General features: G+C 57.4%; 8 protein-coding genes across 8 annotated transcripts; 5 read left to right on the forward strand and 3 right to left on the reverse strand.

The window, feature by feature from the left end:
- Positions 1 to 3,006: 3,006 nt before the first annotated feature.
- SPSK_08265 (separase) lies at positions 3,007 to 10,024 on the reverse strand (the record flags this gene model as incomplete). Its single annotated transcript, XM_016734870.1, has 2 exons — positions 3,007 to 6,526; positions 6,609 to 10,024. 2 exons carry the CDS (start codon positions 10,022 to 10,024, stop codon positions 3,007 to 3,009), a joined length of 6,936 nt encoding a protein of 2,311 aa, XP_016588518.1.
- A 675-nt stretch (positions 10,025 to 10,699) lies between these two features.
- SPSK_09808 (uncharacterized protein) lies at positions 10,700 to 11,379 on the forward strand (the record flags this gene model as incomplete). The annotated part of the gene is made up of 2 exons (XM_016736378.1): positions 10,700 to 11,150; positions 11,225 to 11,379. 2 exons carry the CDS (start codon positions 10,700 to 10,702, stop codon positions 11,377 to 11,379), a joined length of 606 nt encoding a protein of 201 aa, XP_016588519.1.
- A 69-nt stretch (positions 11,380 to 11,448) lies between these two features.
- Positions 11,449 to 12,729, reverse strand: SPSK_09319 (SIR2 family histone deacetylase; the record flags this gene model as incomplete). The annotated part of the gene is made up of 1 exon (XM_016735893.1): positions 11,449 to 12,729. The coding sequence occupies one exon, from the start codon at positions 12,727 to 12,729 to the stop codon at positions 11,449 to 11,451; it is 1,281 nt and encodes a 426-aa protein (XP_016588520.1).
- Positions 12,730 to 13,086: 357 nt separating this feature from the next.
- SPSK_09954 (uncharacterized protein) lies at positions 13,087 to 13,572 on the reverse strand (the record flags this gene model as incomplete). The annotated part of the gene is made up of 1 exon (XM_016736521.1): positions 13,087 to 13,572. The coding sequence occupies one exon, from the start codon at positions 13,570 to 13,572 to the stop codon at positions 13,087 to 13,089; it is 486 nt and encodes a 161-aa protein (XP_016588521.1).
- Positions 13,573 to 14,096: 524 nt separating this feature from the next.
- Positions 14,097 to 16,076, forward strand: SPSK_08806 (cation efflux family protein; the record flags this gene model as incomplete). Its single annotated transcript, XM_016735393.1, has 2 exons — positions 14,097 to 15,357; positions 15,451 to 16,076. 2 exons carry the CDS (start codon positions 14,097 to 14,099, stop codon positions 16,074 to 16,076), a joined length of 1,887 nt encoding a protein of 628 aa, XP_016588522.1.
- Positions 16,077 to 16,963: 887 nt separating this feature from the next.
- On the forward strand, positions 16,964 to 18,921 carry SPSK_08821 (xylulokinase; the record flags this gene model as incomplete). Its single annotated transcript, XM_016735408.1, has 2 exons — positions 16,964 to 17,030; positions 17,114 to 18,921. 2 exons carry the CDS (start codon positions 16,964 to 16,966, stop codon positions 18,919 to 18,921), a joined length of 1,875 nt encoding a protein of 624 aa, XP_016588523.1.
- Positions 18,922 to 19,357: 436 nt separating this feature from the next.
- On the forward strand, positions 19,358 to 20,894 carry SPSK_09131 (uncharacterized protein; the record flags this gene model as incomplete). The annotated part of the gene is made up of 3 exons (XM_016735710.1): positions 19,358 to 19,909; positions 19,965 to 20,037; positions 20,101 to 20,894. 3 exons carry the CDS (start codon positions 19,358 to 19,360, stop codon positions 20,892 to 20,894), a joined length of 1,419 nt encoding a protein of 472 aa, XP_016588524.1.
- Positions 20,895 to 23,114: 2,220 nt separating this feature from the next.
- On the forward strand, positions 23,115 to 24,290 carry SPSK_09422 (cbf nf-y family transcription factor; the record flags this gene model as incomplete). Its single annotated transcript, XM_016735994.1, has 1 exon — positions 23,115 to 24,290. The coding sequence occupies one exon, from the start codon at positions 23,115 to 23,117 to the stop codon at positions 24,288 to 24,290; it is 1,176 nt and encodes a 391-aa protein (XP_016588525.1).
- Between the last annotated feature and the right edge of the window lie 1,350 nt (positions 24,291 to 25,640).

The raw sequence follows: 25,640 nt of genomic DNA on the forward strand, positions 1-25,640 counted from the left end.
ACGGTCTCCGGCCGTCCGGGACCCATCAACCATCAACTCTGCCACACCTTCTGACTCGAAATAAACTGTGCCACCGAGGACGAACGGTTGCCCGCTGCCAACTCGTCGAGTCGCAGATATGATAGTGGGCAGCGGCGAGGACAAACTGGGCGCGCATGTTCATCACGCGCCGTCATCCGGGAATGTCGCCCATGGTCTACCAAAGAAAGGCGGGGGGAAGGTGTCCGGCTGCCGGCTAAGCTTGGGACGACCCAGGTCTGGGCTACAGCGTATGGTCGTATTTCTCCCTACGTTTTCAATGCAGACAGTTGCTACAACGTCAATTTTAGGTTGCCTGTGAGGCCTAGTCGCATTTCTCGATCTCGCAGATGTCGTGCAGTCGATCCGGCCAAGCCAGCCTCGCCTAATAGCGACGCCCTCTTGATCGAGACGGGCAAAAGCAAGGCTGACTCTCCACAAAATGCAGTCTATACCTGTACCATGCAGTATATCAAATAAATATACAGGCCAATCTACAAAACACGTCAATACCACACCTCTTCTCAGGATAAAATGAGAGCCATACCCCTCCTCGCCTTTTGTTCTTGGAGTCGTGGTCATGGCATTGTCGCGAGAATGCATCCGAAGCTTCGACGAGTCGTTCCACGGAGGCTTCTTTTACTAGAATATCAATATAAAAAGAGGTACCCACTCGCGGAGCATAAAGAGATGTGCATATATATATCTATAATATATACACAGCTCTTTTATACTTCATTTAGACAGCTGTTTGTTTTTGTCCAATTCACCCATAAGCGAACTTAACCGTACTACTCCTTCCGCATTTCCTACCGGTCGTTGCGCAGCTACTCGCGGGCCGCCATTGACACAATTTATGTGTTGCCTTTCTCATTTTGTTTTCCTATTTTCCCCTGACTCTTCTTTGCCCCTGTATGTTGCGCCTTTCACCTTTTCTTCTCGGAGCTTTACGCTCGCCATTATAGTCCCCGGTTCAGTTTTCAGTGTGCCACTGTATGCTTCCCGCTCCTATTTTATCAGACGACGGCAGGACTCAACACGCTGCTCAGTGCCCATGTATAGCCGTTTCCTGAGGCTCGAGACAAAAGATAGCCAAAGACACAACGAGAGGAGAGGCATATAATATTCACTCTCTGGCCTCATGCGCGACTCGTGGCTCGTAGTCCTCCTTTTTATTTTGCGCCCCCAAGCTCTCCTCAAAATGTCTCACAATCGAGATGACTTGTTGGCAATGAGGCATATAAGCATGTTTGCATCCCGCCCGTATTTATCATCATTGTCCACGCCCCTTTCTGCTGTCCCTTGCCCTTTGACTATGACAATCAAAAACACTCCGCATGCCAAAAAAAAGAAAGAAAGAAAGAAAAAAGAATAAAAAAAGGTTTCACAAGCAGATTGGGATGGGTGCGTCGATCTCACGTTGTGCTGCATCGCCATTGACGTGTCGTTTGTACCTTGTGATCCTCGGCTTTTACTGTTTCAAAAAAGCAGGCAGGCGCCATCCCAAAATAGGGTGACCTCGTCAGGCCTGCCAAAGACCTGGGACCACAAGTAAAGTCATTACTGTGTTGCCTCCAGTTTGCCTCCGCCCATCTTGCCAGACGCAACGTGTGCGCCCAGCACGTCAAAAATGCAACATTTGCATGCGTTGAACGAGGCGCTGTTGTTGTACACGACTGTTGCGCATGAACGCTTGTTGCACGATGTCGCTCCTTGTGTATCTCGAAATGCAACCTTTCTTGTGTCCTACGATAAGGCGGTGCGTCGTTGGTGCAGAACACGATTCTTATACATGGTCCGATGCGCCGCCGTTCCACCAATACGTCTCTAGCTTCGAGACAGCCTTCAGCGGACAACTGTATCAAGCACCTTGTTTATTAGTCTATCTCCTGAGCCAATGGAGTCCGGAAGGGCTTCTTCCTGCCCCTGTTTTTGATCTTAAATAAATTACGCTGTGGCGTTTTCTCATTTTCCTTCGCGTCCAAAAAAACCAATACGGAAAACAATAAGGACGAAAGGACATACTTGGAATGTTCCGCACAGGCCCCCCGAGTCGTTGACGGTCCGACTTCATAACAAAAAGGCCGTGCGGGGGGGCGACGAGAAAGCTGCATATGCAGAATATTGGTGTGCCGGATTGCGGGCTGCACGAAATGAGAGCCCAGGGTAGAGAGACGGGTATCAGGTTTGTTGGTTTACCCCGGATTCCACCAACCGCCTTCGTCGAGTTTCTTGTTTCTATTTATTGCCCCCAGGCGTGTCTTGGACAGGGATACTACCTGGCAAAAAGGAAGAATAAAAGATCAGCAGGGATACAACAGAATGGATGGCTAACTGGGCCAGAACTTTTTCGTCATCTGTTGTTTATGGTGTCTTAAACGCAACTGCATCTCCTCTTGTCGAACTCGCTGCCACATGACACACAACAACAGAAGGGATCGCAGTACAAATACGCGAGATGCAAGAGCTGGAAACTTGAACAAGAAATTAAAATGAGGTCCAAAAGGCCATGCTGTAATGGGTATGAAAATATACAAAAAAGCAGCGAAAAGAAAAGAAAGCCAACCCAAAGTGTGCACAATGCTTCCAATCCAAAACACCCAAAAATATGCCCAATGTCGGTCCTCGCTCAAACAATATAAAAAACAAAACCCACCTCGAAGCTCTCTACATGATGTGTGCCACCTCGTACTCTTCCAGACTTGTGTGTGCCCCCCCCCCCCTTTCTGTCGCCGATGTGGGCATGCTTGCTTGCATCTTCCCGTGTCGTTTGTCTGTAAGGCCCCACTCCACACCATATGGCAACCTCCCTCCTTCCTTGTCACCGGCTAATGTCGTCGACTCTTTTCTTCTCTTGGCGTAGTCTCGATTCGGCTGTATGTGTGACTCGATGGACTAATTGAGGAAGCCCGGAAGAAGCAAATGCCCGGGTGGCTGGTTGTATGCTGCATGATTCGAAATTTGCATGTGGCGTGAACTGGGTGACTCTCATTGCAGGTACACCGGAATGCCATACACGCACACGGCCGCCGAGGTCAAATACCGGAATCGAGGCGCGTCGCGTGCGTACACAATCGCTTCCACCAACGATGCCGTCGCAGCGCGCGACGACGGGCTCGCGTTGCGTTTTTTGGTCGAGGTCGAGGGCCCAGTCCGCTTTCCCGCCTTGTCCTTTTCCTCAAAGGTGCCTTGGGGCACGAGGCCCCACGCCTCAAACGCCTGCCCAGCGAAACGGTCAATGTCCTTGTCGGTCACGTCCCACAGCGTGCCCACCACGGCAGGGCACCCGGCCAGCATGTAGTCCCAGACGGGGCCGTGCAGCTCAAACTCCCCGTTGTAGTTGAGCCCCGCTGAGCTGCACCCCATCAGAAGAGTCGTCGCGCGGCACCGTTCCATCTTCCGCACTGTCCGGCCGCGGATGTACTGCGCGCCGCTGCCGTGGCCAAAGTACAGCAATACGTCCTTGTCGCGGAGGATTGCCTCGAACTCGTCTTCCGTCGGTGTGCGCCCCACAATGCGGCTCCAGGACGCGCCACGGACGTTCAACGTCAGCGGGCCGTCGAACGTGGCCTCTGTCGACGGCAGGTCGCCCGATGGGTTGAGCATGTAGGCGCCCGACGCAAGCGATGCGCGGTGTCCGCTGGGACGATTGGCTTCCGGTGGCTCTCTAAGCTCGTCCGCGTCTGTGGGATTTTGCTGTTGCTGCTCAAGGATCAGGCGTCGAAGACAGGCGAGAGATGGCACGCGCGACACGGCCAGCTCCTTCATGCACGGAAGCGACTCCCATGGGAAGACGTGGAGTGACTTGTCGAGCACGAGAATGCTATGGAGGTGATCGCTCGGTTCGCCGGCCGCCGTCGCCGAGCTCCGAGCCTGACCGTCGTGAATGGCGGAGTGGTAAGCAAAGAGCGCGTCAAAGGTCTCCACCACCATGGAGTCGAAGTCAATCTCGTCGTAGGCATTGTGCTCGCCATGGAATTGTAGAATGTCCACCACAAAGTACAGCAGGTCGTCAAGAACATCGTCGAAATCACAGCCCTCCGTCGTTGCGTCGCCAAGGCCGATGAAGAGGTCCAGAACACGGGGATCTAGAGCCACCCGTGTCGATGACGCAGCCGCAGACGAAGACGCCGCTGTCTTGCCAGTCCGCTTCTTGCCACGCGCGGGAGACCGGCGGGATGGCAGGTGCTTGTCGAGGATGCCTTGGAACGTCTTTTGGAACCGTGCAAACAGAGTTGGCCGCCGCACGTGCTGAGAGAAGATGCCGCGGAATCCACCGAGCCAAATCTGCTCCACGTTGTCGAGAAGCTCCTTCAGGCGGTTGTCGAGGCCTTCACGCTCTGTCCACCAGCACGACTTGGCCCCCTTGACAGTCATGTCGCGGGCCCCGTGGCAGCTGTCGTTGATGGACTTCACAATCTCAAGAAGCTCGGCCCGGCCCTGCTGGTAGTTGAACACTTCGTTGTCGGCGTCGCGTGAAATTGCGCGCTCCAGGGGGAGGCGGATGACAAAGGGGCTCTGGCCAGCTTGGAGCTTCGTAATGCACAGGTCGTGCTTGTTCTCGCTGAGCGCCATGGAAACCACGCTCCAGTCTTTGGGGATAATGTCAATGTAGTCGCGCTGGAACCGGCTGATGTGGATATCGGTAATCTTGGACACACCGGCCGTAAAGCTAGGACGCCTCGGTGTGCCACCACTCAAGCTGCCGGTAGGTGAGACGGCTGTCACGGCGGTTGCCGACGTCGGTGCCACTGCGGGCCACCAAGATGCCTCACCCGAAATCTCCTGTTTCGTCAGCATAGCCTTCTCAACAAGAACAGCCCGCCGTTCCCGCTTCCATGTCATGTTACGCGCCAGCTCGACAGAGCAGCTGGCGTAGCCAGGGTGACCCAGAGCACGCGGTTTGCTCCAGGACGTCGCCGAAAGAACAATCACGGCGCTCTGGAGCATGCTCGAGATCCGGTTGAGGGTCACGGAGTCACCGGTAACAGTAGCAATGGCCTGGGCTTCAATGAGGCAGTTTTGGGCTTCTTGCAGCATCTCCACAAAGCCAACCGTGTTCTTGGTCGGTTTCCCCAGAGCAGAAGCCATTCCTTTCACTTTGACAGCCACTGGCGACTTTGATAGAGAGACGCGGTCTCCATCGCCGCCCGCTGCGATAACACCGCTGCTAACCGCAGGGAACGAAAGCGTCGAGTCCTGGATAACGGAGAATACCGCATCACGGGCCATTTGTTCTGTACTGTGACCCAACAAGCAAGCAGCAAGCGCAATGTGTCCTGCCAGGATGCCGGACTGGCTCTTTGGCGAGGTAGTCCCAGTTGCGTCGCTGGCGCTGGCCCTCAAAATGGCCAGAGCCGCGGTCCAATCCTTCTTGCTCAAGTGGGACATGGTCTTTTGCATGAAGAGGGTAGTGCGGAGTCCAAGGGCAGCTGGGTTTTCTGCCAATGCATCAGCCACGGCAGTTTGTGAAGAGGTTTCGACGGCAGCCGTGCTCTGAGCCGCCGCGGCGGTCTTCTTTGCCGTTTTGGCTGCGGCAGCCGTCTTGCGGGTGCTCGGCATTCGTGCCGTAGAGTTTGCCGGTGCAGCCACCGCCGCTGCCGCTGCCTTTGTCCGTCGCCCCGACGTCGTTCTCGTATTCGTAACCTCGGTCGACGTCGGGTTTGGGTCGGTTTCCGGTGTCTTCACGGTACCCGGAAGTTCACAGACGCGCTGCACAATTAGTTCAGCCTCCTGCATCATTTCTTGCTCGTTCTTCTCGTCGTTCATCTCTCGGTAGAGGCCAGCAAGGTCGCAAGCAAGTGACGCCTTTCGGTTGGTCGCGTCCATGTTAGCCAGTCGGGACCGAGACTGGGCGATGAACGTGGCTGCTTTGTCGAGTTGGCCGGCTTTGAGGCAGACCGTCGCCATCCAGGATTCGGCTTGGGCGAGCGACAGGGACGCATTGGTAACGGTAGCGACCTTTTGTGCTTGTTCGGCGTAGTACATGGTCTCCTGGGCCATTCCGAGGTGGGCGTATATCGAAGACAGACGAAGCATGCTGTCGAAGAGAGGGTGGAACAGCGCCCAGAACTCGGGAGAAGCAACCGATGCTGATGCTGTCGACAAGACCATTGATGAGTCGGGCGTAGTGGCCGGAGATGCCTGCTCCTGGTCCGACGATCCTCGGAGAGATGGGCTGGGATTGAGTGACCCCTCTGATGCGGACGACAATGCCGAAATACCAGCACTACTCTCATCCTCGCCACTCAGCGAGCTATCGGCGGAAAGAGGTGGTCGCTCCATTGTCTTTTCCATTCGGCTCCAATCCTGGAACAGCATTCGGACGCCGTTTCTCGCATTTTGAAGAGCCACCGAGTGGTCGCCCTTTTCAAGGGCGACAAGTGACTGGAGAAAGCAAGCGTGGGCACCAAGCCTCCTTTTATGAGATCCGGTCATCTTGAATTGGTTTTGAGCCTGGGAAGCCCCGTCGGAGCTGACAGGCTTTGCCTCAAGCAGCTGCTGGCTTCTACGATGTCAGAGTGGTGAGTACATATTCCGGGTGAATAAATCATAAAAATAAACAAAAGAAAAATGCAGAGTCAACTTACGCTTCGTCGAACCGGCCCACCGCAATAAGGTACTCGGCGCGGGAGAGATGAAAACTGATTGTGGCTGCCATGGGAGCTGTCTTGGAACCATCAAGGTGACTGCGGATCGCCTCCAGAGTCGTCTCTGCCTTTGCATAGTCGCCCATACGGAGGTAATGCGAAGACAGGGCGAGTGCAGAGTGTTGCGCAGGCTGCAAGGAGTAGATCCGACTGTCGCCAGAGCCAGCGACAATGTTCGACAGGCACTGAGAGAGCTCCAGGACACGTGTAATGGCAGCGTCGCGTCCCATTGCCCGCATGAATTCAGCGACAGAAGTGAGGTGCGTTTGAAATTCGGAGATGTCGTCAATGGCAAGTTCCAACTCTGCAAGCGTCGGGTTTGCCTCGAGAACGGACTTCCAGGCCGACAGGGAGCCGTAGAAGGCATGCATGTCTGGGAATCCCTCGGAAAAGCCTGCCAGAGAAGTGGCCAAAGACTTGTAGTGAGGCACGTAGCCAGCAAGAGAAGCATCATCAGCAAGCCCTTGACTCTCAATGAGGCCCAGCGCGGCTTTTGTTTGTGGTGCAATTTCAGCAAGAATGTCCGGCTTGTCGATGCTAGCGGAGAAGAGACGGAGAAGAGTACGCAGCCGTCGAACCGGGAATTGCGTCGGGTAGTAGATACGAAGGAGCGCCTCAACGCAAGGATGCGACAGGTCAAGCCCGTCACGCGGTTGGGTAGACTTTGAGCTCGAGCTACCACTTCCGTGACCGAGATGGATAAAATAAAGCTGGTGCTCGAGAACCGCCGCATGCTCAAGATCCTCGAGGCCAACCGACCAGTCCATGTGGACCTCTTCAAGTCGGTGAATAGAGACCAGCGTGCGTGACAGAGCATCTGCTTGGTCGGTCGACGTCCATGCAAGGCTTGGAGGAAGCTTTCCGAGTGCCGCAGTCACCGTGTTCAGCGCACCATCGTCGACCAGACTCGAACGGATCGACTGCAATGCTCCCAGGGCATCTCCGATCTGACCAGTGGCACGAGCCAGCTCTGCCATGCGCTCCAGCTTGAGGATGAGCTGCGCCTTTTCTCTCTCGGGGCCGGGCCGGTTCTTGATGCAGTCGATTGCGCGCCGTAGTGCTTTCAGGGCATCGCGGTCACCATGGTCGCCTTCTTTCCGCCGTAGGACATTGTAGCTGAGGTAGTAGAAGTGGGATATTTTGACATAGTACGACGAAGAGGAGTCGACAGACTTCAAGTCACCGAGGTACTCCAAAACAGTCAACGAGTCGCTGAGAACCGAGTCCAGCTGCTCCCAGACCATGCGACCCTCCTCGATCATGGTCTTTGTCACGACGAAAGCCGAGTCAAGCGTGTGGCGGATGGATTGCGTGAGTAGCTGGCGCCGCTGCTCGTAGCGGAGAAAATCTTTGGTGCTGCTTTTGGCGGCGGGTGGTTTTCCGAGCCATCGGAGGCAGAAACGAGGACATTGATAGACGAATGATTCGAGGAGAAGCTTGAACGACTGTGCGATGGTACTGGGATTCGAATTTGCATTCGAATTCGTATTTGTGTTTTTCTGAGTTTGGTTCATCAAGACATTGACCGCGGACTTGCGAACCAGGCACACGTTAGCAAGCAGCTCCTCCAGTTCTGCTGTGTCGCCTTTGACGGATCCTTTGATTGCCTCCAAAACACCAGCGAGCAGTGTCTGGCTATCCTGTGCATATGTCTTGGCGGTGTTCTTGAGCTGGAGCGCCAAAAGCTGAGCAGAGGTCGAGCAGCATTTTGCGGCAGAGTCGTCGCTGGGGTTCACGAGACCAAACAGCTCAGATGCCCAGTGGATGGCATCGTCAATGTGGCCAGCTTCCCGAGCCACCGCACAGAGGTTTTGAAAGACGCTCGCCAACGGCGCTTTGGAGGTCCGTGACACAGCAAACTGTCCTCCTTGGATCAGCTCGAGAATGTTGTCGAAGCGAGCACGGCAAAACGAGTACGATGGTGCCTTCCCAGAAGCTCGGCTTCGTCGAGCATATGTCGAAAGGCATCGGGAAAGCGGCATCAAAATGTCTTTGTCGGCGTCGGCGGAGCCCTGCTTGGCCATCGTCCAGCACCGCAGTCTGGTCTCGAGGCTGAGGGTCTGCAACTCCAATGCGGCAAGGGGTGCCACGCTGAGCTTCGGCTCGATTGCGGTCGCATCGTCCTTGCCGGATATGCTGGGCGCCAGAGCCAGGAGAAGCTGAGAGAGGGTTTCCATTTGCCGCAGCATTTTTTGGAGTTCTGCAGGGTTCGCGGCGGTGGCCGTAATGCACATAGAGACGAGTTGGAGGGGCGACGATTTGCAGCCACGCCGAAGAAACGGCAACGCGGAGTCGATGTGTGCGGGCTTCTTGAGGGAAGCCAGGATTCGTAAAGCCTGGAGTTGGGACGCCACAATAAGCTTGATCGTTGGGATAGATAAGGCAGACACGTCTCCGTAATCGAGGATGTCGGCGGCCAACGATGTTGTCGACGGCGGTGGTGCCGCTGGTGCCGCAGCCTGCTGTGCAGATGACTTTGTCGTCTTGGCCGTTGGCTTCAAAGCCTTTGTAGGCCTTGCCGGCGCGGTAGCCGCAGCGGAAATGGTTTCCGTGGCTGTCGTGGACAGTGTACCCTGTAGACGCTTCTTGAGAACACGCAACTCGCGGCAGGCTTGATCGAGCATGTTCAAGCCGAGCAGCTTGGCCACAAATGAGGACATGCCCGCCTCTAGCTGAAAGTCTGGGAGCGCGACGGCTTTTGTCTCTTGTAATGTTCTGAGAGTCGAAAACGCGACACGTGCGCACTCCACCGTCGCCAAGCACTGAGCATTCTGAGCAGCAGTGAGTGCTGCGGCGGCAGGTTTGCCGGTCGCCTTTGTGGGTGATGTCGAGACGCGGTTGAGCGTGCGTGGCTGAAGTGGTGTCATGGGCGTCGACATCGACCGACGCAGACCGCCCCTTGCAGTCGACTTGGGAGGCACTTCATCGCCGCCGTTCGAGAGATGTTGAGCGCGTGAGGGTGTTTGTGGCGGTGCTGGTTGTGATGTCGCTGGTGGTGTCGGTTTGGCCGCTTCGGCAAGGGCCTTTAAGGCTGCATTGATGACGTGTGTCGCCAGCTGGGCCTTTTCCTTGGCCGAGAGGCATGGTTGCACGTCGGGTTGCCGGGCATCGTCACGCGCTGTGGCTGGTCGCCGCTTTGCTGCCGCAGTTCCGGGCCGCGACGACGCGGCTGTGGGTGGTCGAGAGGAGGGCGCAGCGCGTGCAGTCTTCGTCGTGGTGTTTGCGGTTTGCTGTCGTGAGTCGGCATCGTGAGGGAGGAGGAGAGACTTGAGAGAGACGACGGTGGCTGGCGTGCATGAGGCACTCGATGTGACGGCGTTGCGGACAGCATCGGCCTGCGCCTGGAGGGTAGCCATGCAAGCCAGCAGAATGAGAGTGTCGCGAAGAGTTGTGGCAGAACAAGAAAATAAAAAAAGAAGAGAACAAAAGAAAAGAAAAATGAGGAGGAAAGCAAAAGGGTATAACGAGGAAAGCAAAGGCAATAACCGGTTGATCCTTAATCATAGCATTGCTGACGAGAACAAGTCTAAGTCTACCCTCCAACGCAGAAAATCAAAAACACGCGTCTGATGCAGGGGGGCAAGACGTGAAGGTGAAGGTCGAGTGTCGTCAGATAGCAAAGGCGTGAATTCGGTGTGATCAAACAGTCCAGTCGAAACAGGCAAAGGCCACACACAAAGCTCGTCCAAACAGCTCAGCTCAGCTCAGGCAGGGGCGTTGGGCGACAGGGGCAGAGTCGCACCTGCCGTCCATGCCCATGACCGACCGAACGGCGCGTACAGGGAAGGTCCCACCGGCGGTATTGTTGCTTGTACGCGGAACAACTATCGGCCCCGTGTTGGCACGGCAACCAGCGCTAAGGAACAAGACAGGCCGCGACGCTCCACAATTCGATTGGCAGAGAACGGCGGCAATTTTCCAGATGGAAGTCTTCAGCGAGTTTCGTTCAACGTCCATCGTCCCATCGGCCGACGACCTTCGTCTTTGTCGACGTCCAAGTGCCAGCAAAATCCTCCGCGGTAGTTATCAAAATGAACGCAACAACGATCCGTGGCCTCCGCGCAGCGGCTGCGCGCCACATTTCGTTGACATCTCCCCGGCTAATGTCTCTCGCCGTTCAGAGACAATCCTACAGCTCGCTGCCGACAGTTGCACAGTCCTCGTTCTGGAAGCAGCTCGTTCCGAAGCCGCTGCGCCGTGGCAAGGACGGCACGCTGCCCGTGGCCAATGCCGTCTCCAACGCGCGCAACGCCAAGGAGTGGAACCCCGCGACGTTCTACATCTTTTTGTTTCTGTTCATCGGTTCCATGTCCATCCAGATGATCGCGCTGAAGAAGGACTTTGACACGTTTATGCGGCAGTCGGACGTCAAGATCGGCCTGCTGAGGGACGTGATTGAACGCATCCAAAAGGGCGAGAAAGTCGACGTGGAGAGCGCGCTGGGCACCGGCGATCCGGCCAAGGAGGCCGAGTGGGATTCGGGTAAGGCAGCTCGTGCGACGGGCCACCGTTATTGTGTTTGGGGGTCGGGCAAACGGTACTGACACACACTACAGTCCTGAAAGAAATCGAGAGCGACGAAGTCACCCGCAACTTCCGACGCCAGGAAAAGAAGACAGCCGAAGCCGCACCTGCTCCCGAAGCGAGTCAACAGAACACGCAGAGCGGCCCTTCGACGACCAAGATCACATCGACCGCCAACTTCTATTAAGCAAACGCCCATGACTATAAACATGCTTTTTAAATTATTTACAGTATTTCTGGTCTATTCGCCCAATCATTATGAGAGCATATCCCTGAACAAGGCCGGATCGACTTGGCTGGTACCGTGACCTGTGCCTTGTTGGTAGACGCCGCCCGGTGCTAGTCTGTGCAGCTCGTCCACAAGTGGTGGCAACACAGCATCCGTGGGTACCTCAACGCGGACACCGGCCGCGCCCGGCTGGTTGTCGTCCAGGTCAGCAAAGAAGGCGTCTTCGCCCCGGACGCCACCCACGTTCACAACAGCAATGGGCATCCCGCGGTCCTTGGCCCGCTTCGCCAGACGCCATGCCGAGTATGTGGCAAGGGAGGTAGCCAGCACGAGAAGGCGGCCCGCCCCGTCCACGGCGGCCTCCGCGGCATGCTTGGCAGACGGCGAGATGCTCTCGCCAAACATGATGACCGCCGGCTTCAAGATACCCGGAAACCGGACATTGGTGCCACAGTCCGTCTGGTTGCTAGTGTGGGGCAGCGCCCACGCTCCATCCGCGTCGACCTCGACGGCCATCGTGGTGCCGTCGTCCGCGACTGGCGGGTTGGCTAGGCAGTGCGCACAGGGCGGGTAGCGGAAGGTTGTGTATGGCGCATTCGGCAGGTCCACATCGCCGTCGGGGTTGGTCCGAACACCGCGGATGGCAGAGAGACTGGCGGGCTCGCGCCGCGCTGGCGCCTCCGTGGTGGGGTCCTCGGGCGCAAAGGCGCCTGCCGCGATGGCGTCGGCAAGGAATTCGGCCCATATGGGGTTGAGCCGTGCCAGTTCGTCCTGGAACGTATCGCGGGGGTATTCGCGGTAGCAGGTGGTGCAGACGGTGGCCCGGAGATAGCCGTGCAGCTCGACGGTCGACGGAAGGTCGGGGTGGGCGGCATGGTGGAAGGAGTCCACGTTCTGCGTGATGACCGAGTGTACATAGCCAAGGCGGCCGAGGTCCCGCAGAGCATAGTGGCTCGTGTTGGGTTTGGCCTCATGCAGCGTCGTCCAGCCCAAAAAACTGCGTGCCCAGTACCGTTTGCGTGCCTCGTGACTTGCCAGGAACTCGTGAAAGTAGATGGGCCGGTACGTCTTGTTAACCCGATACGTGCCGTTCTCGCCGCGGTAGTCGGCCAGGCCACTGGCCACCGACAGCCCGGCACCGGTCAGCACCACCGTAGACGAAGGCAAGCCCGGCCGGGGTGGTGCCGTCATGAAGGCGCTGAGAGCCTCAACGGCCGCTGACGGGGTGGTGGCATGGCGCGGGATGATGCGCGGAGCTGCAAAGACCTCGGTGTAGGGGATGCGCAGGAGCGGCCTGCGAACGGCCATGTCGTGCTGAATGTGAATCGGCGTCCAGTGTCCAGTGTGCACCGTGGCATTCCCCAGATACCCTGCCCGAGAGACGTGCCGAATATGCGTGAAAGAAAGTCCTAGATCCGCGGCTGTCCGAAATTCCCCGGTCTGCGCGTTTCTCCAGGGAATAATCTGCCAAGCAAGCACAGCTGAAAGGACTTACAGGGAACAGCCTGCTCCAGCCCAATTGCACGCCGTATCGGGGAAGCAACCCGTGGGAGATTGGTGGCCGGCTTCGATGGTTGGAATGGGCGTCTATTGGGCGATGAGAAGGGAAGGCTGGCCGCGGCTAGATGAGGTGAAGGACGCGGTGTGCAAGCCATGCCTATAATTTTACAGCATACTGGTGGGGCCGGTAGCGGATAGATTTAGGGAGCCTTCGGATAGTTTTGGGGCGCTCCAGGCGTTTTCCAGCGCGTCGTAACTCATCGACTCTCGGTCCGGGTGGGGTACATCGTTAAGTGTATCGTCATGGTGGAGATCACCCATTGTCTTTCCTGGTGAGGCAGGAATGGGTTCGCGAGATAGCAGCTGCAGTATAGAGTCGAAGAGCATAGTCTTATCTCCGTCCGCGATCAACCCTCCTTCCGCGCTATCAGATGAGCGGGGGCGTTCCTGCCTGGTCTGGCCGCTGTCTACGCACGGGAGCGGAAGATTGCTGTGTCGCGAGAATCGAACCATACGGGTTGGCGCTTTCCGCTTTCCGCCCTTGTAAACTGGATTGGGGGCATCATACTGGGGACCAAAAAGATGATGGCGCAGCAGGAACAACCCAACAAAACCAAAAGAGTCAGCCCACTCCAGCTCGGCAACCTTCATTGCGCTACGGGGGAAGGCGCAATCGCGGTCCGCTAAAAAGGACAGTCCAAAAGCCTAACTGCCGCCAGCCAGGGCCCATTCGACCGCTTTGGTGACCGCTGTTCCACGGAAGAGGACAGGACCTGAAATCGACTACGGAGCCATTGTTTTCGTGCTACTGCGTATCTTCCCTACCATCGGCTCCGTCGCGGCGGCCTCGCTGCAGAAACAAAACCCAGCGCGCGTCCGCTTCTGCTTCTGGCTCGCTTCTCGGTCCATCACGTTCGCTCCTTCTTGGATATTTCATTTTGGCCCAGCTGCTTCCTGCTTTCCTCCCGCACCCTCCTTCCCTTTTGATCTGGCCAAAGCCGCTCCTTCTTGCGATTTCTATTCTTGTCCGTCCCCCGCTCTTGCCCCTGGATCCTGCCTCTGGATCCGCCACAACGACATCCTCTCGTACCGTTCACTTTTCACGTCCCACGCTGTCCCCAAAGCTTCACATTCTGCCTCGCAACACACACCCCCAACTGTCGCCCTCACAGAGCATGCCGTCACCACTCTGCTGGCACGGGCCGTCTAGCGGCCGGCCGCTGCGTCTGAATGTGCTGTGCAGGGCGGCAGCTGGATCTGTCCGAGCTCCGTTTCGCACCAGCCGCCATCCGCTCTACCCCAGCAATCAAAGCGCCCAGCACTACAGTAGCAATCGCAGCGCAGCCAACCGCAGCAACTGCCGCGTGTATTATTACTGCAACCACCACTCCAGCACCACCGGCCAACCGTACCGCCAACACCATTACGACTTTAGCCAGGCACTGAGGCCACCTCAACCACATCAATCGTCGTCGCAGCGTCGCGTGTTCCAGACCTCGTCGTCGACTGCGATTCCGACCATCTTCCCTTCCTCTACGTCAGCCACATTCACATTAACATCACGCGCCAGCCGACCTCCGCTGTCACCATCAGATCTACCAGCACCCAGATCTCCGTCGCTTTCCACGCTCCGCCGTCCATTGGCATCGTCTTCATCCTCAGTGTCATCATCGTCATCACCATCATATTCTTCGTCGTCGTCCTCGTCGTCGTCCTCGTCGTCGTCTTCCGAAACATTGGCACAATTTACACCATCTTTTTCTCGAAAACAACGGCGCAAATTCGCCCGCTGGCTGCCGGCCCTCATGGCTATCCAGGCACGGTCAAAAAGCGACAACGCGCACTCGCACGCTGCATCCAACGACAAGGATGGCGACAACGGCCACAGCCATGACCACGTCCACGCCCACTCGCACGGCCTTTTCGGCGGCCACCATCACCACCACGACAATGCCTACCTCACGTCCCAGAACAAGAACGATGCCGGCGTCCGCATCACGCGCATTGGCCTCTACTGCAACCTGGGCATGGCCCTGGCCAAGGGCGCTGGCGGCTACTACTTCAACTCGCAGTCCATGGTCGCCGATGCCTGGCACAGCTTGACCGACCTGGCGTCGGACATTTTGACGCTTGCCACGGTCTCGTGGAGCTTGCGTCCACCGACGGCGAAGTTCCCTACGGGCTTCGGCAAGGTGGAGAGCCTGGGGTCGCTGGGCGTGTCGAGCATGCTACTCGGCGGCGGCATTTTTATGTGCATGAGCAGTCTACAGATCCTGTACGCGCATTTCTTTTTGGATGCAGCAGCTGCCGCCGAGGTCATGGCCCACGGCCACGGCCACAGCCACAGCCACAGCCACGGGCATGACGGCCCAAGCCTACACGCAGCCTGGCTGGCGCTGGGCACCGTGCTTGTCAAGGAGTGGCTCTACCGAGCGAGTGAGTACTCACTCTTCCCCCCTCCCCACCCAGCCGTATAATACTCTAATACACGTATGAACATAAAAAAAACTAACCACACATCCTTCTCAGCTATGAAGGTTGCCCGTGAACGCAAATCGTCGGTCCTTGCATCCAATGCCGTGCACCACCGCGTCGATAGTTTGACAGGCATCGTGACTCTCCTTGCGATTCTCGGCGCCAACCTCATCCACGACGCGTCGTGGCTCGACCCCGTCGGCGGCCTCTTCATCTCGCTGCTGGTCATCCGCGCCGGCTGGGAGAACACGGCCGCCGCGCTCTACGAGCTGGCCGACCGCAGCATCGACGACGACGTGAAGCGGTCCGTGCGCAAGAGCGTCACCAAGGCGCTCGACGGCGGTGCCCTGCTCGCCAATGGGCAGCAGCATCTGGCGGAGCTGCGCGACGTGTCGGGTGTCAAGTCGGGCCAAAACTACCTGGTGGACCTGGAGCTCGCGGTGCCGGGCGACTGGACGGTCGAGGATGTGCGGTCGATTGAGGATGCTGTGCGCACACGGGTGGGCAGCTCGGTGCGCGGCGTGCGGCGGGTGCACGTGCGGTTTGTGAGGCTGGACGAGACGGTCGAGAAGTTTGACGAGTTTATCTCGGGCGACATCAGCCCACGGTCGAGCCCCGAGCCCGAAGACGACGACCACGACCACGATCATGACCAGAACGGGAAGCCACACAAACACTGATTGCCGGCAAACGACATCGTCTAACCGCCTTCAGTCACGTAAGTCTCTTGTATGAATGCCTTCCGCACTCCATTGCGGCCTTCCACTGTTTCGATATATGAGAAAAGAGAGATAGAGACAAAAGTAAAGAAAGACAACATATACAAACATCTTTTTCTTGTGAATAGCCACAGCTTCACAATGTATTGCTTCCAATTTCCACGTGTGCGCCAAATTGCTAAATCTCCAAATAAATACTGAGTACAAATACCAGATGAAAAATGCGGCCAGGCCCACCTAAGCTGCCGATATGCGGGCTCGGCGGGCTAAGCCTAAGAAATGGCCCAGCAAATGGAAAAATAGAAAAATACACATGCAGCGGGTGTCGACGGCAGTTTAGCCTAAATGGAAAGAGCGATGGGAGCGACGAGGCTGCCGCCACAGCCCCTCGAACCCCTCCGAAAATGGGAATTCCGACACCACAGAGCATCGAGACCTTGACGCGGCAGGGTACTTTGAGAAAACGTCGGCAGTTAGCGCGAAGCTTGCGGTCATCGGATCGCCCGTGGGGGGTGTTTGTCCCCTGTTTTGGTGTATTTTTTGCCCTCGACGACAAGCTATTACTTGACTGAATTGGAAGAATTGGGGAAACCGTTTTGGGGGTAGTTGTCGCCGCCTTTTTCGCGGTATATCAGATGTCTCGTGGTTTTGAATAGAAGCTCTGGAGTCCAGGCCTTTATGTATTAAACTCTGTTCTTATACACGTTGGTCTTTTCAACTGCGTTCGTCTCTCGTCCACATTTCGGATTATACTGTCGTTACGCTTCGCAAAGCGGTTGCTCCTTCCTCGCAACAACCCCTTCGCGCTCCTTCCACAACACACCCCAACCCACCTTGACATCATCGCAATGGCGGCAGGTGCTTCTCAGGGGCCCCTGTACTTGGGCTTCGATCTCTCGACCCAGCAGCTCAAAGGTAGGCAGCACAGACTTCCCATGCTTCCGGGGTTACTCCTAGCTGTGTCTTCGTTTTCGTCCGTGTCTACTCACGCCGCGCAGCCATTGTGGTCGCCTCGGACCTCAGCATTGTCGCCCAGGCCAAGGTCGACTTCGACGCCGACTTTGGCGAAAAGTATGGCCTCACCAAGGGCGTTCTCGTCAACGACGAAGAGGGCGAGGTCTACGCGCCCGTGGCCTTGTTCCTCGAGGCCATCGACCTCGTCTTCCAGCGCCTGCACGACCTCAGCAACGGCCCCGGCGTCCTGTCGCGCATCCGCGCCATCAGCGGCTCCTGCCAGCAGCACGGCAGCGTCTACTGGTCCGAGGGCGCCGCCCAAGAACTGGCCGACCTGCAGGCAGCGGCGGCGGCGGCGACGACGACGACGCGTGCCACGACTGCATCCTCCGCCGCGCCTGCTGACCGCCTGGCCGACCGCCTAGCCGGGTCCTTCTCCCGCCCGTGGGCCCCCAACTGGCAGGACCACAGCACACAGGACGAGTGCGACCAGTTCGACGCGCGCCTCGCCCAGGACGAGTCCAAATCGGACGGCCCCCACCGCCTGGCCGAGGTCACGGGCAGCGCCGCACACCACCGCTTCACGGGCACGCAGATCATGCGCATCCGCCGCAAGTGGCCCGACGTGTACGCCAAGACGGCGCGCATCTCGCTTGTGTCGTCGTTTGTGGCCTCGGTGCTGCTGGGCCGCCTGGCGCCCATGGACATTAGCGACGTGTGCGGCATGGACCTCTGGGACATCCCCCACCAGCAGTGGTCGGAGCCGCTGCTGGAGCTGGCGGCCGGCAACGGCGCGCGCGGCGCGGCCGACCTGCGGCGGAAGCTCGGCGAGGTGCGCGTGGACGGTGGCGGCAGCATGGGCCGCATCGCGTCGTACTTTGTGCAGCGGTACGGCGTGTCGGCCGACTGCGAGATTGCCCCGTTCACGGGCGACAACCCGGCGACCATCCTGGCGCTGCCGCTGCGCCCGCTCGACGCCATTGTCAGCCTCGGCACGTCGACGACGTTCCTGATGGTCACGCCGCACTACAAGCCCGACCCCAGCTACCACTTCTTCAACCACCCGACGACGCCCGGTCAGTACATGTTCATGCTGTGCTACAAGAACGGCGGCCTGGCGCGCGAAAAGGTGCGCGACCAGCTGCCGCCCGCGCCCGCGGGCGGCGATCCGTGGGCCAACTTTAACAAGGCCGTCTTGGACACGCCTGTGCTGGGGCTGCCGGGTGTTGGTGGCGGCGGCGGCAGCGGCAGCGACAAGGCCAAGCTCGGCCTCTACTTTTACATCAACGAGATCGTGCCCAACATCCCGGCGGGCACCTGGCGGTACACGTGCAACCCGGCCGACGGTAGCGACCTCGCGCCGGCGACCGCGGCCCACACGTCGGCGGAGCAGGACGCGCGACTCATAGTCGAGTCCCAGGCGCTGTCCATGCGTCTCCGCTCGCAGCCCCTCGTGCACGACCAGCCCGGTGCGACGGCCGACGCGCCGCGCCTCCCCGCGCAGCCGCGCCGCATCTACCTTGTCGGCGGAGGCTCGCTCAACCCGGCCATTGCGCAGGTGCTGGGCGAGGTGCTGGGTGGCGCCGAGGGCGTGTACCGTCTCGACGTGGGCGGCAACGCGTGTGCGCTGGGTGGCGCGTACAAGGCGCTGTGGTCGATTGAGCGCACGAGCGAGCACGAGACGTTTGACGAGCTGATTGGCAAGCGCTGGACACCCGAGGGCCAGATCGAAAAGGTGGACGTGGGCTATCGGCCCAAGGAGTTTGCGCAGTATGGCCATGTTGTGGGCGCGTTTGACAAGATGGAGCAGACGATCCTCGGTGAGGAGCAGGCAAAGCGCCACGCCAAGTAAAACCCTAGACGCGAACATAATAGACAGCGAAACTCGGCGACTATACGCGTCATAAAATACAATAAAAATTCAGGGCGTGTCATAGTAGTTTAGAAATACAATGTGATTTTTTAGAGTATTTATTTGTCGCGTTTGTGGTGCTTTGTAAAATAAATGCGTTTTATTGTTCTTTTTTCGTTTAAAAAGTCGCGTTTAAAAATAGCGTCGATCCGTGTGTCATGATCCGATGATGTCTCGAGCGAAAAGCCAACCACGTTTTGCTACGGTTTCTGCCGTCCTTCCCAGATACCGACCAGCGTCACCAAAACCACGCAATTCCAACTTGGACAAAACAACATCCATCACCAACGACTAACAACCGCGACAAACCGCGTAAAAAAAGCATTTGTTACGCGTCGTTTTCAGCAAAGAGCATCCAGCCTAGGACAATGACATCATGAGCCACTCGTCGCCGGCTCCGCACCGGCCCCGGCGCGACCACGACGCGACACCGCCGCCAGTGCTGCTACCGCCCGTCTCGCTGCTCCATTGCCTCGTCTTCTGCGTCTGCCTTGCACCGCAGCTGCTCCTGCAGGCGGGGATACGCGCAACCTTTGCGTCCATTCTGCAGGCGCTGCCGTTTCTTGTGCTCCAAATGCCGCTCGACGTTGCGCACCGGCAGCTTGCAGGCTGGCGGCGCGGCCGGGCCGAGCAGCAACAGCAGCAGCAGCGGCCCTCCCTATTCGAAGAAGTCGTGCTCTGCTGCGTGCGCTGGGCTTTTATTCATACGGATCCCCATGTTGGCCGCGTCTTCTTCTCGCGGTCGGTGGCGCTGCCATTTCACCGCTTTCGGCAGCTGCAGGCGCTTGGAGCCGGTCGGCTCGTACGGGCCGCTCTTTCTCACGCGCTGTCCTTTACCACATTTCTTCTGCCGCCCTTTGCGGCTTCACTCATGCCATGGCCACGGCCTCGGCCGGTGTCCATACTCCGCTGGCGAGAGCATCACGATGTAGGGTATTCACTGCAGGCCGCCCCTTTGACTCCATGTTAACATTGTTCGACAGGAACACTTCAGGGGCATGTGGATAACATATGATGCAAGCCGCCCGCCCGACATTGTTCTATTCTTTGTCCACGGTTGGTCTGCTATTTCAAGTCCACAAAAAGAAGGCCTTTCTGTCGGCTAACGCAATCGTACAGGAGGCGGCTTCGTTCTCGGGTCGTCGCACTTTTACTTGGAATTTCTGCTCGCATGGGCGGCTCTACTGATGGAAGGCAGTCCTGGGGACGAGAAGCCCGCTGGCTTCCGGAACCCGGCCATCTTTAGTTTAGACTACACGTTGGCCCCGGACGCTGTTTTCCCAACCCAGATCGACGAGGCTGCCCACGCTTACGCCCATGTCCTGTCTACGGCGGCCCAGGGAGATCCTGCGCGCATTGTGGTTGCGGGGGATTCTGCTGGCGGCACGATTGTGCTTAGCCTGCTGCTCCGGCTATCCCAGACCCCCCCTTTAGAACGGCCTCCACCCCCGCCCCTTCCCCTGCCGCTGCCGGGTATGGCTGTCCTCATATCGCCGTGGGTGACTCTGCGGTCGCAGCGATACCGCCGGTCGGCGAATGACTACATCGACGCCGAGACGCTTGCGAGTTACGCAGCCCTGTACGAGGGCAAGACGGCTGGCGCGCCAGGGATTTCAGGCGAAGACCCCGTCCTCTCGCCGGGCCATTGTCGCGACAGCAAATGGTGGCGTCGAGCCTGTCCAGCCAAGGGCATCTTTGCAACATACGGCGCGGAGGAGGTGTTCGCGCCCGAGATCCGCGCATGGGTCGACCGTCTGCAGGCCGACGGCGTGGATGTGCAGACGAGCGTGGACGATGGCGGTCTTGGCGTGCACGCATGGCCCGTTGCGTCGCTGTTTCTCGCGCGGTCGAATGCCCGGCGTTTCGAAGGGCTTCGTCGCGTCGTCGGCGAAGTAAAACGAAGGATGCGTTAGCTCGAGCGGCTACGTTACACACCCATGACGGGAAAACGCAATAAGGAAAGTCTTGGATTCTCAAAGGCGGGCACGCATCGGAACTCTCCCCGCAGCATTCACGCAAAAGACAAGGACCACGGGTCGCCGCTCAGATTAGATCAAGTAAAAAAAGGACCGTCACAGGCGTACCGCGCAGACATCAGAACCAGAGCTCGCAACAAACAAGCTCGGCTTCGACCATCGATGCGCGGCCTTGTGGTCGCCTCAGTTGCTCGTTTTTCATCACTGCGGCATCGAGGGGTTGATTTTGACGCTTTGACTTGCCCCGTCACTGTTGCCCCGTCACAGCTGGTTGTAGAGCACTTGCTCAGCGGCCACTGTTCGATGACGGAGAGCCACAATGGCGGGAGTGAACGCGCTGTACACCCGTATACCCACTCGGATTAGGCGACTGTGCTCTTGTGTCACATAAAACACGCTTTTGCGCACCTGCGTCGTTGTACACCGTTCGGCTTGAGCGGCTGGTTTCCTCGTAACCCCACCCGTCTACCAGGCTGCACACGATCTGCGGCTCAGCCATTTGCCATTGGGATCTGAGTATCCTGCCGTTGTAGCTTCTGCGCGTCTCGAGCGCCCCATCTTCCCGCTGCCTGCCATGCCGACCCCTGGCGATCATGGATAGAGAGGCATAGCCACGCTCGCATGGCGATATGAAGGCATGGAGACATGGAGCCAGAGAAAACGCGTCTAGAGGAGCAGAGAGGCGCAGTGTCAGTCATATTCGTTCCGCGGTTCCTCTTTGCATGCGTCCCGTCTGTTTGTAGGCGAGGGCAGAACCGTACGCATCGTGCGTTATTGCGCGCTTGCAATGCGCGATGCGCTGTTGCGCGGGCACAGAAGAGTAGATACGCCCTCTGTATTGAGTTGTGTTGCGGCAAGGACTTGATGAAGAGACAAAGACGGCAAAAGCTAGAGGCGTTGCTAGCTCTGGGCCCTGATTCAGGAAGCTTGGGCGTGTTGGTGGGGAGCGAGGAAGCGAGGAAGGAGGCTTCGGTATGTGCACCGCATATTTTGGGCCAATCAGAGACGGATATTCCACACCCCTCTGCCCCGCTCCTTGTTTGGAAGTCGCGCCTGGCGCCGCGTCGCGCATATAAACGGCCGCAATGTCCCACGAAAAATCCGATGGCCTGAAGGGGGAAGAACGCGGAAGGCCGAGAAAGGACCACGACGGAGAGCTCGACTCGCCCCTTCCCACTCCACAACACATGCCTCTTTCCTCCTTTTCTGGCCCCCAATAGCTTGTCCACCCCTCCAAAATACGCCAATTGCAGCGCCTTATTCCGTCTTATTCCATCTTTCCACGCCAAGGCTCCCCTTCTTTCCATTTGCATACGATACACAATACACACATTATTCCAGCGTGACTTGCCTAAACTGGTCGACGGTCTTTTCGTGAGCTCCTGCCGAATTGCCAAGCAGTTGCGCACAATACTCCGTACAGGCAACAGCTCTTTATCGGTGCAAAAGTCCTAGGACGGAGTTGAGCCCGTGAGGAGCAGATTCGAGGTAAATATATGCACTGTCCCCTGCGCGATGCCACCACACCGCATTATTTCGAGACGCATTGGCACCTGTCATTCTTTGAGTACGGGCAGCTGGCTCCTCCAACAACAATACGTTTCTGTGACAATACGCCCTGACGACAGGTTCTGAACTATTTCACCTGTGTTGTCGGTTCCTGTGATGTCGGGTTGCTGTTTCCTTTTTTGATTTGGGAACTCGCGGATGGCCAACAGCACACACGAGCCCCACTTCCACGCTCACCCGTCTTTCCTTCCCTTCCTGGCGACTGTACTAACACCCATTGGCAGCCAATCCAGAGCAGGCTTGTCTGTTCCTCATTCTACGATTCTTTCCCAGGCAGAGCTTGGGCAATTGCCAGCGGTAACTTTTAAGAGACTCGCATTGTGGGCCACACTGCCGCCGAAAGCAGCAAAGTCGCTCCAGCTCCAGCTCTTGCCAAATTAAAAGTCCGCAATTTCGCGCACAGGACACCATAGCTCCCTTTCAACTCCCAAACGGGTCAAGCAAGCTGTGAACAAGGCCAAAAGCCAAAAGGCCAAACCCATACGACCCGAAAACCCGCCGCTGTCGCCGCCAAAAAAAAAAAAGATCGATATTAGCAAGGCGGGCGCGCGCTCCCTCGCCCTGCCACCAATAATACACATAAGCGCCATGTCGGGCGACGGGGGGTACGCTCCCAAGTCTCCGGACCTGTCATCCTTTTTCTCGGATCCGGCACCACCAACTCAGCAACATCAACATCACCAACAGCAGATCCCTGCGTACCACCAGCAGCAACAGTACGGCCAGCAGCCTTCCTACCCGCCCCAGCAGCACGTACAGTCTCCCGTACAGCAGGGCTACTACCAACCCCCACCACAGCACTACTCCACCACACAACAGCAGCCGCCGCCGCCGCCGCCGCCCCACAACCTGGGCCAGTTGTCGTCGTTTCTGCAGTCACCGCCCCAGCAGCCGTCGACATCACCACAGCCGGGCCAGCAGCAGCAGCAGCAACAGCGGCAGTCGCAGTCTTATTACGTTCCACCGGGCCAGTCTGCGCAGCCGCCGTACTACCAGGGCTACTCTGTGCCCCCATACCAGCAGCAGCAGCAGCAGCAGCAGCAGCAGCAGCAGTACCAGCCGCAGCAGCAGGATCTCTTTGCAAACGACTCGTATCAAAGCGACCCGTTTTTGGCATTGCAGCAGCAACAGGGACAACAGCCGTCCTTTGACCGGCCGCAAAGCTACGCACAGCCCGCGTCGCCCATCCCGAAAACAGAGGGGATGCCGCCACGAAGATCAGCCGCCGCTGCAGCGGGCGGACCAGGACTAGGACCAGGACCAGGAGATGCTGCAGGCTCGCTGGCAGCCCCCGTGGGCGCAGCGCCACCTGTAGCTCACGTTGTTCTCACGTCACCCGTACGCACCAAGTTCCCGACGGCACGCATCAAACGCATCATGCAGGCGGATGAAGAAGTCGGCAAGGTGTCCCAGCAGACGCCCATTGCCGTCGGCAAGGCCCTGGAGATGTTCATGGTGAATCTCGTGTCCAAGAGCGCCGATGTGGCGCGCACCAAGAACTCGAAGCGCGTGACAGCACAGATGCTGAAGCAGGTTGTGGAGTCAGACGACCAGTGGGACTTTCTCCGGGACATTGTGAAGAAGGTCGACCCGGAGGAGAAGCACGGCCGTGGGCCGCGCAACAGCACGGGCGCCCAGGGCGCGGCCGGCGGCGATGCCAACAGCGGCGGACCCGCCAGCGGGACGAAGCTCAAGTTTGAGAGTGACAGTGGGGACGAGCAGCCGAAGAAGCGCGGGCGTCCTGCCCGGAAGAAGAAGGTATAGAAAGAAGCTGTTTGGGGCTTGCTGGGCGTTATTGATTTTTGTATTCAGGGGCGTACTTTGAAAGCATTGCATTCGTGATGGGGAATGGTGGTCCGTTCTCTAACTCTCTTTCATCACGTTGTTTTCATCTCGTTTTCATCATTTCATCTACATGCACGGGTTTTAAAATTATTTACAAAAGTTGGTCATGATCTCCATTGTCATTGACTCTTCATCACGGCCGCTCTGCCTCCAGTCGAAACTTGAGCTTTTCCATAGTCTACCGGTCCGTTGTTTCACTCGCGATACAATACATTTGCATTGCGTTTTCATAGATTCTGGCATCATGGCCTCTCCAAAAATGAGTTTCTCAGGAAGGCAAAGAGTCTTCCGTTGGCCATTCGTCTACGTCGCAACGCTTTTTCTTCCTTTGTGTCGCTCAAAAGTCAATGGCCAACACATTATTGTATGCTATCCTCCCTTCCCAATTTAGCCTTGCATAGAAAAACATGCAGACACGCAAATTACGGCTTTCTCGTGATGGGTCTCTAATCACAGGCAAAATCCTATGTCCTCGCATTCGTGTCCGTTTCTCGTACAGCCCTTAAAAGCTCTCTGTGCAGTGGGACGCCCTATCCCGAAGAGGGCCTAGTTGTCTCCTGCCTCAGGGTTGTTGTCTTGGTAGCCTTATCCCCTGCAGCGGGCCGTGTTTCTTACTCAGTGGCTCTTGTCCCTTGTCCTCTGTCAGACACCGTACACTGCTAGATACACTCTGTACTGGAGCAGGCGTACAGGCGCAGGCACGCCGACATTGGACTGGACACGAACTGAACAGTTTGGCAAAATCCCAGCTGCCAGCCCCACCAAGTGAGGCCAATTGAGGCCACTCGTCGCCATCTGAAGCATTGAAATCACGTCTACGAATTAGGAGGACCCCTACAACGTACTAGCTACGACGTATTATTGCCGTGGGCCGTGGACCGTGGGTCGTGGCTGCCTCTTTCATCCATCCCGACTCGAATGCACAGAATAAATGGAACGAACCACCTGTTCGAATCGGCTTCGGCACCTTCCACGCGGAGTGTTTTTGTCAACAGACGTCAAGAACGTAGACCTGACTTGCGCCTGCCGTCAATTCGTGTTTAACACGCACCAGTCGCACCTCCCTTGACCCTCCGCCAGACGCCCTTTGATCCTTCCAATTGTCTACGAGTAGCTCCTATTTGTCACCCCAATCGTTTGTTGCTCGATTTTCTTATTTTGTTATTTTATTTTTCCATCGACAAACACTCATTTTTTGTTTCGACGCATTCTTTGACACTGCTACGATTTACCATTTCCTCGTCTCGTGTTTTGTTCGCTCCGTGCATT

This window comes from Sporothrix schenckii, assembly GCF_000961545.1.
Source record: "Sporothrix schenckii 1099-18 chromosome Unknown Cont44, whole genome shotgun sequence".
Lineage (NCBI taxonomy): Eukaryota > Fungi > Ascomycota > Sordariomycetes > Ophiostomatales > Ophiostomataceae > Sporothrix > Sporothrix schenckii.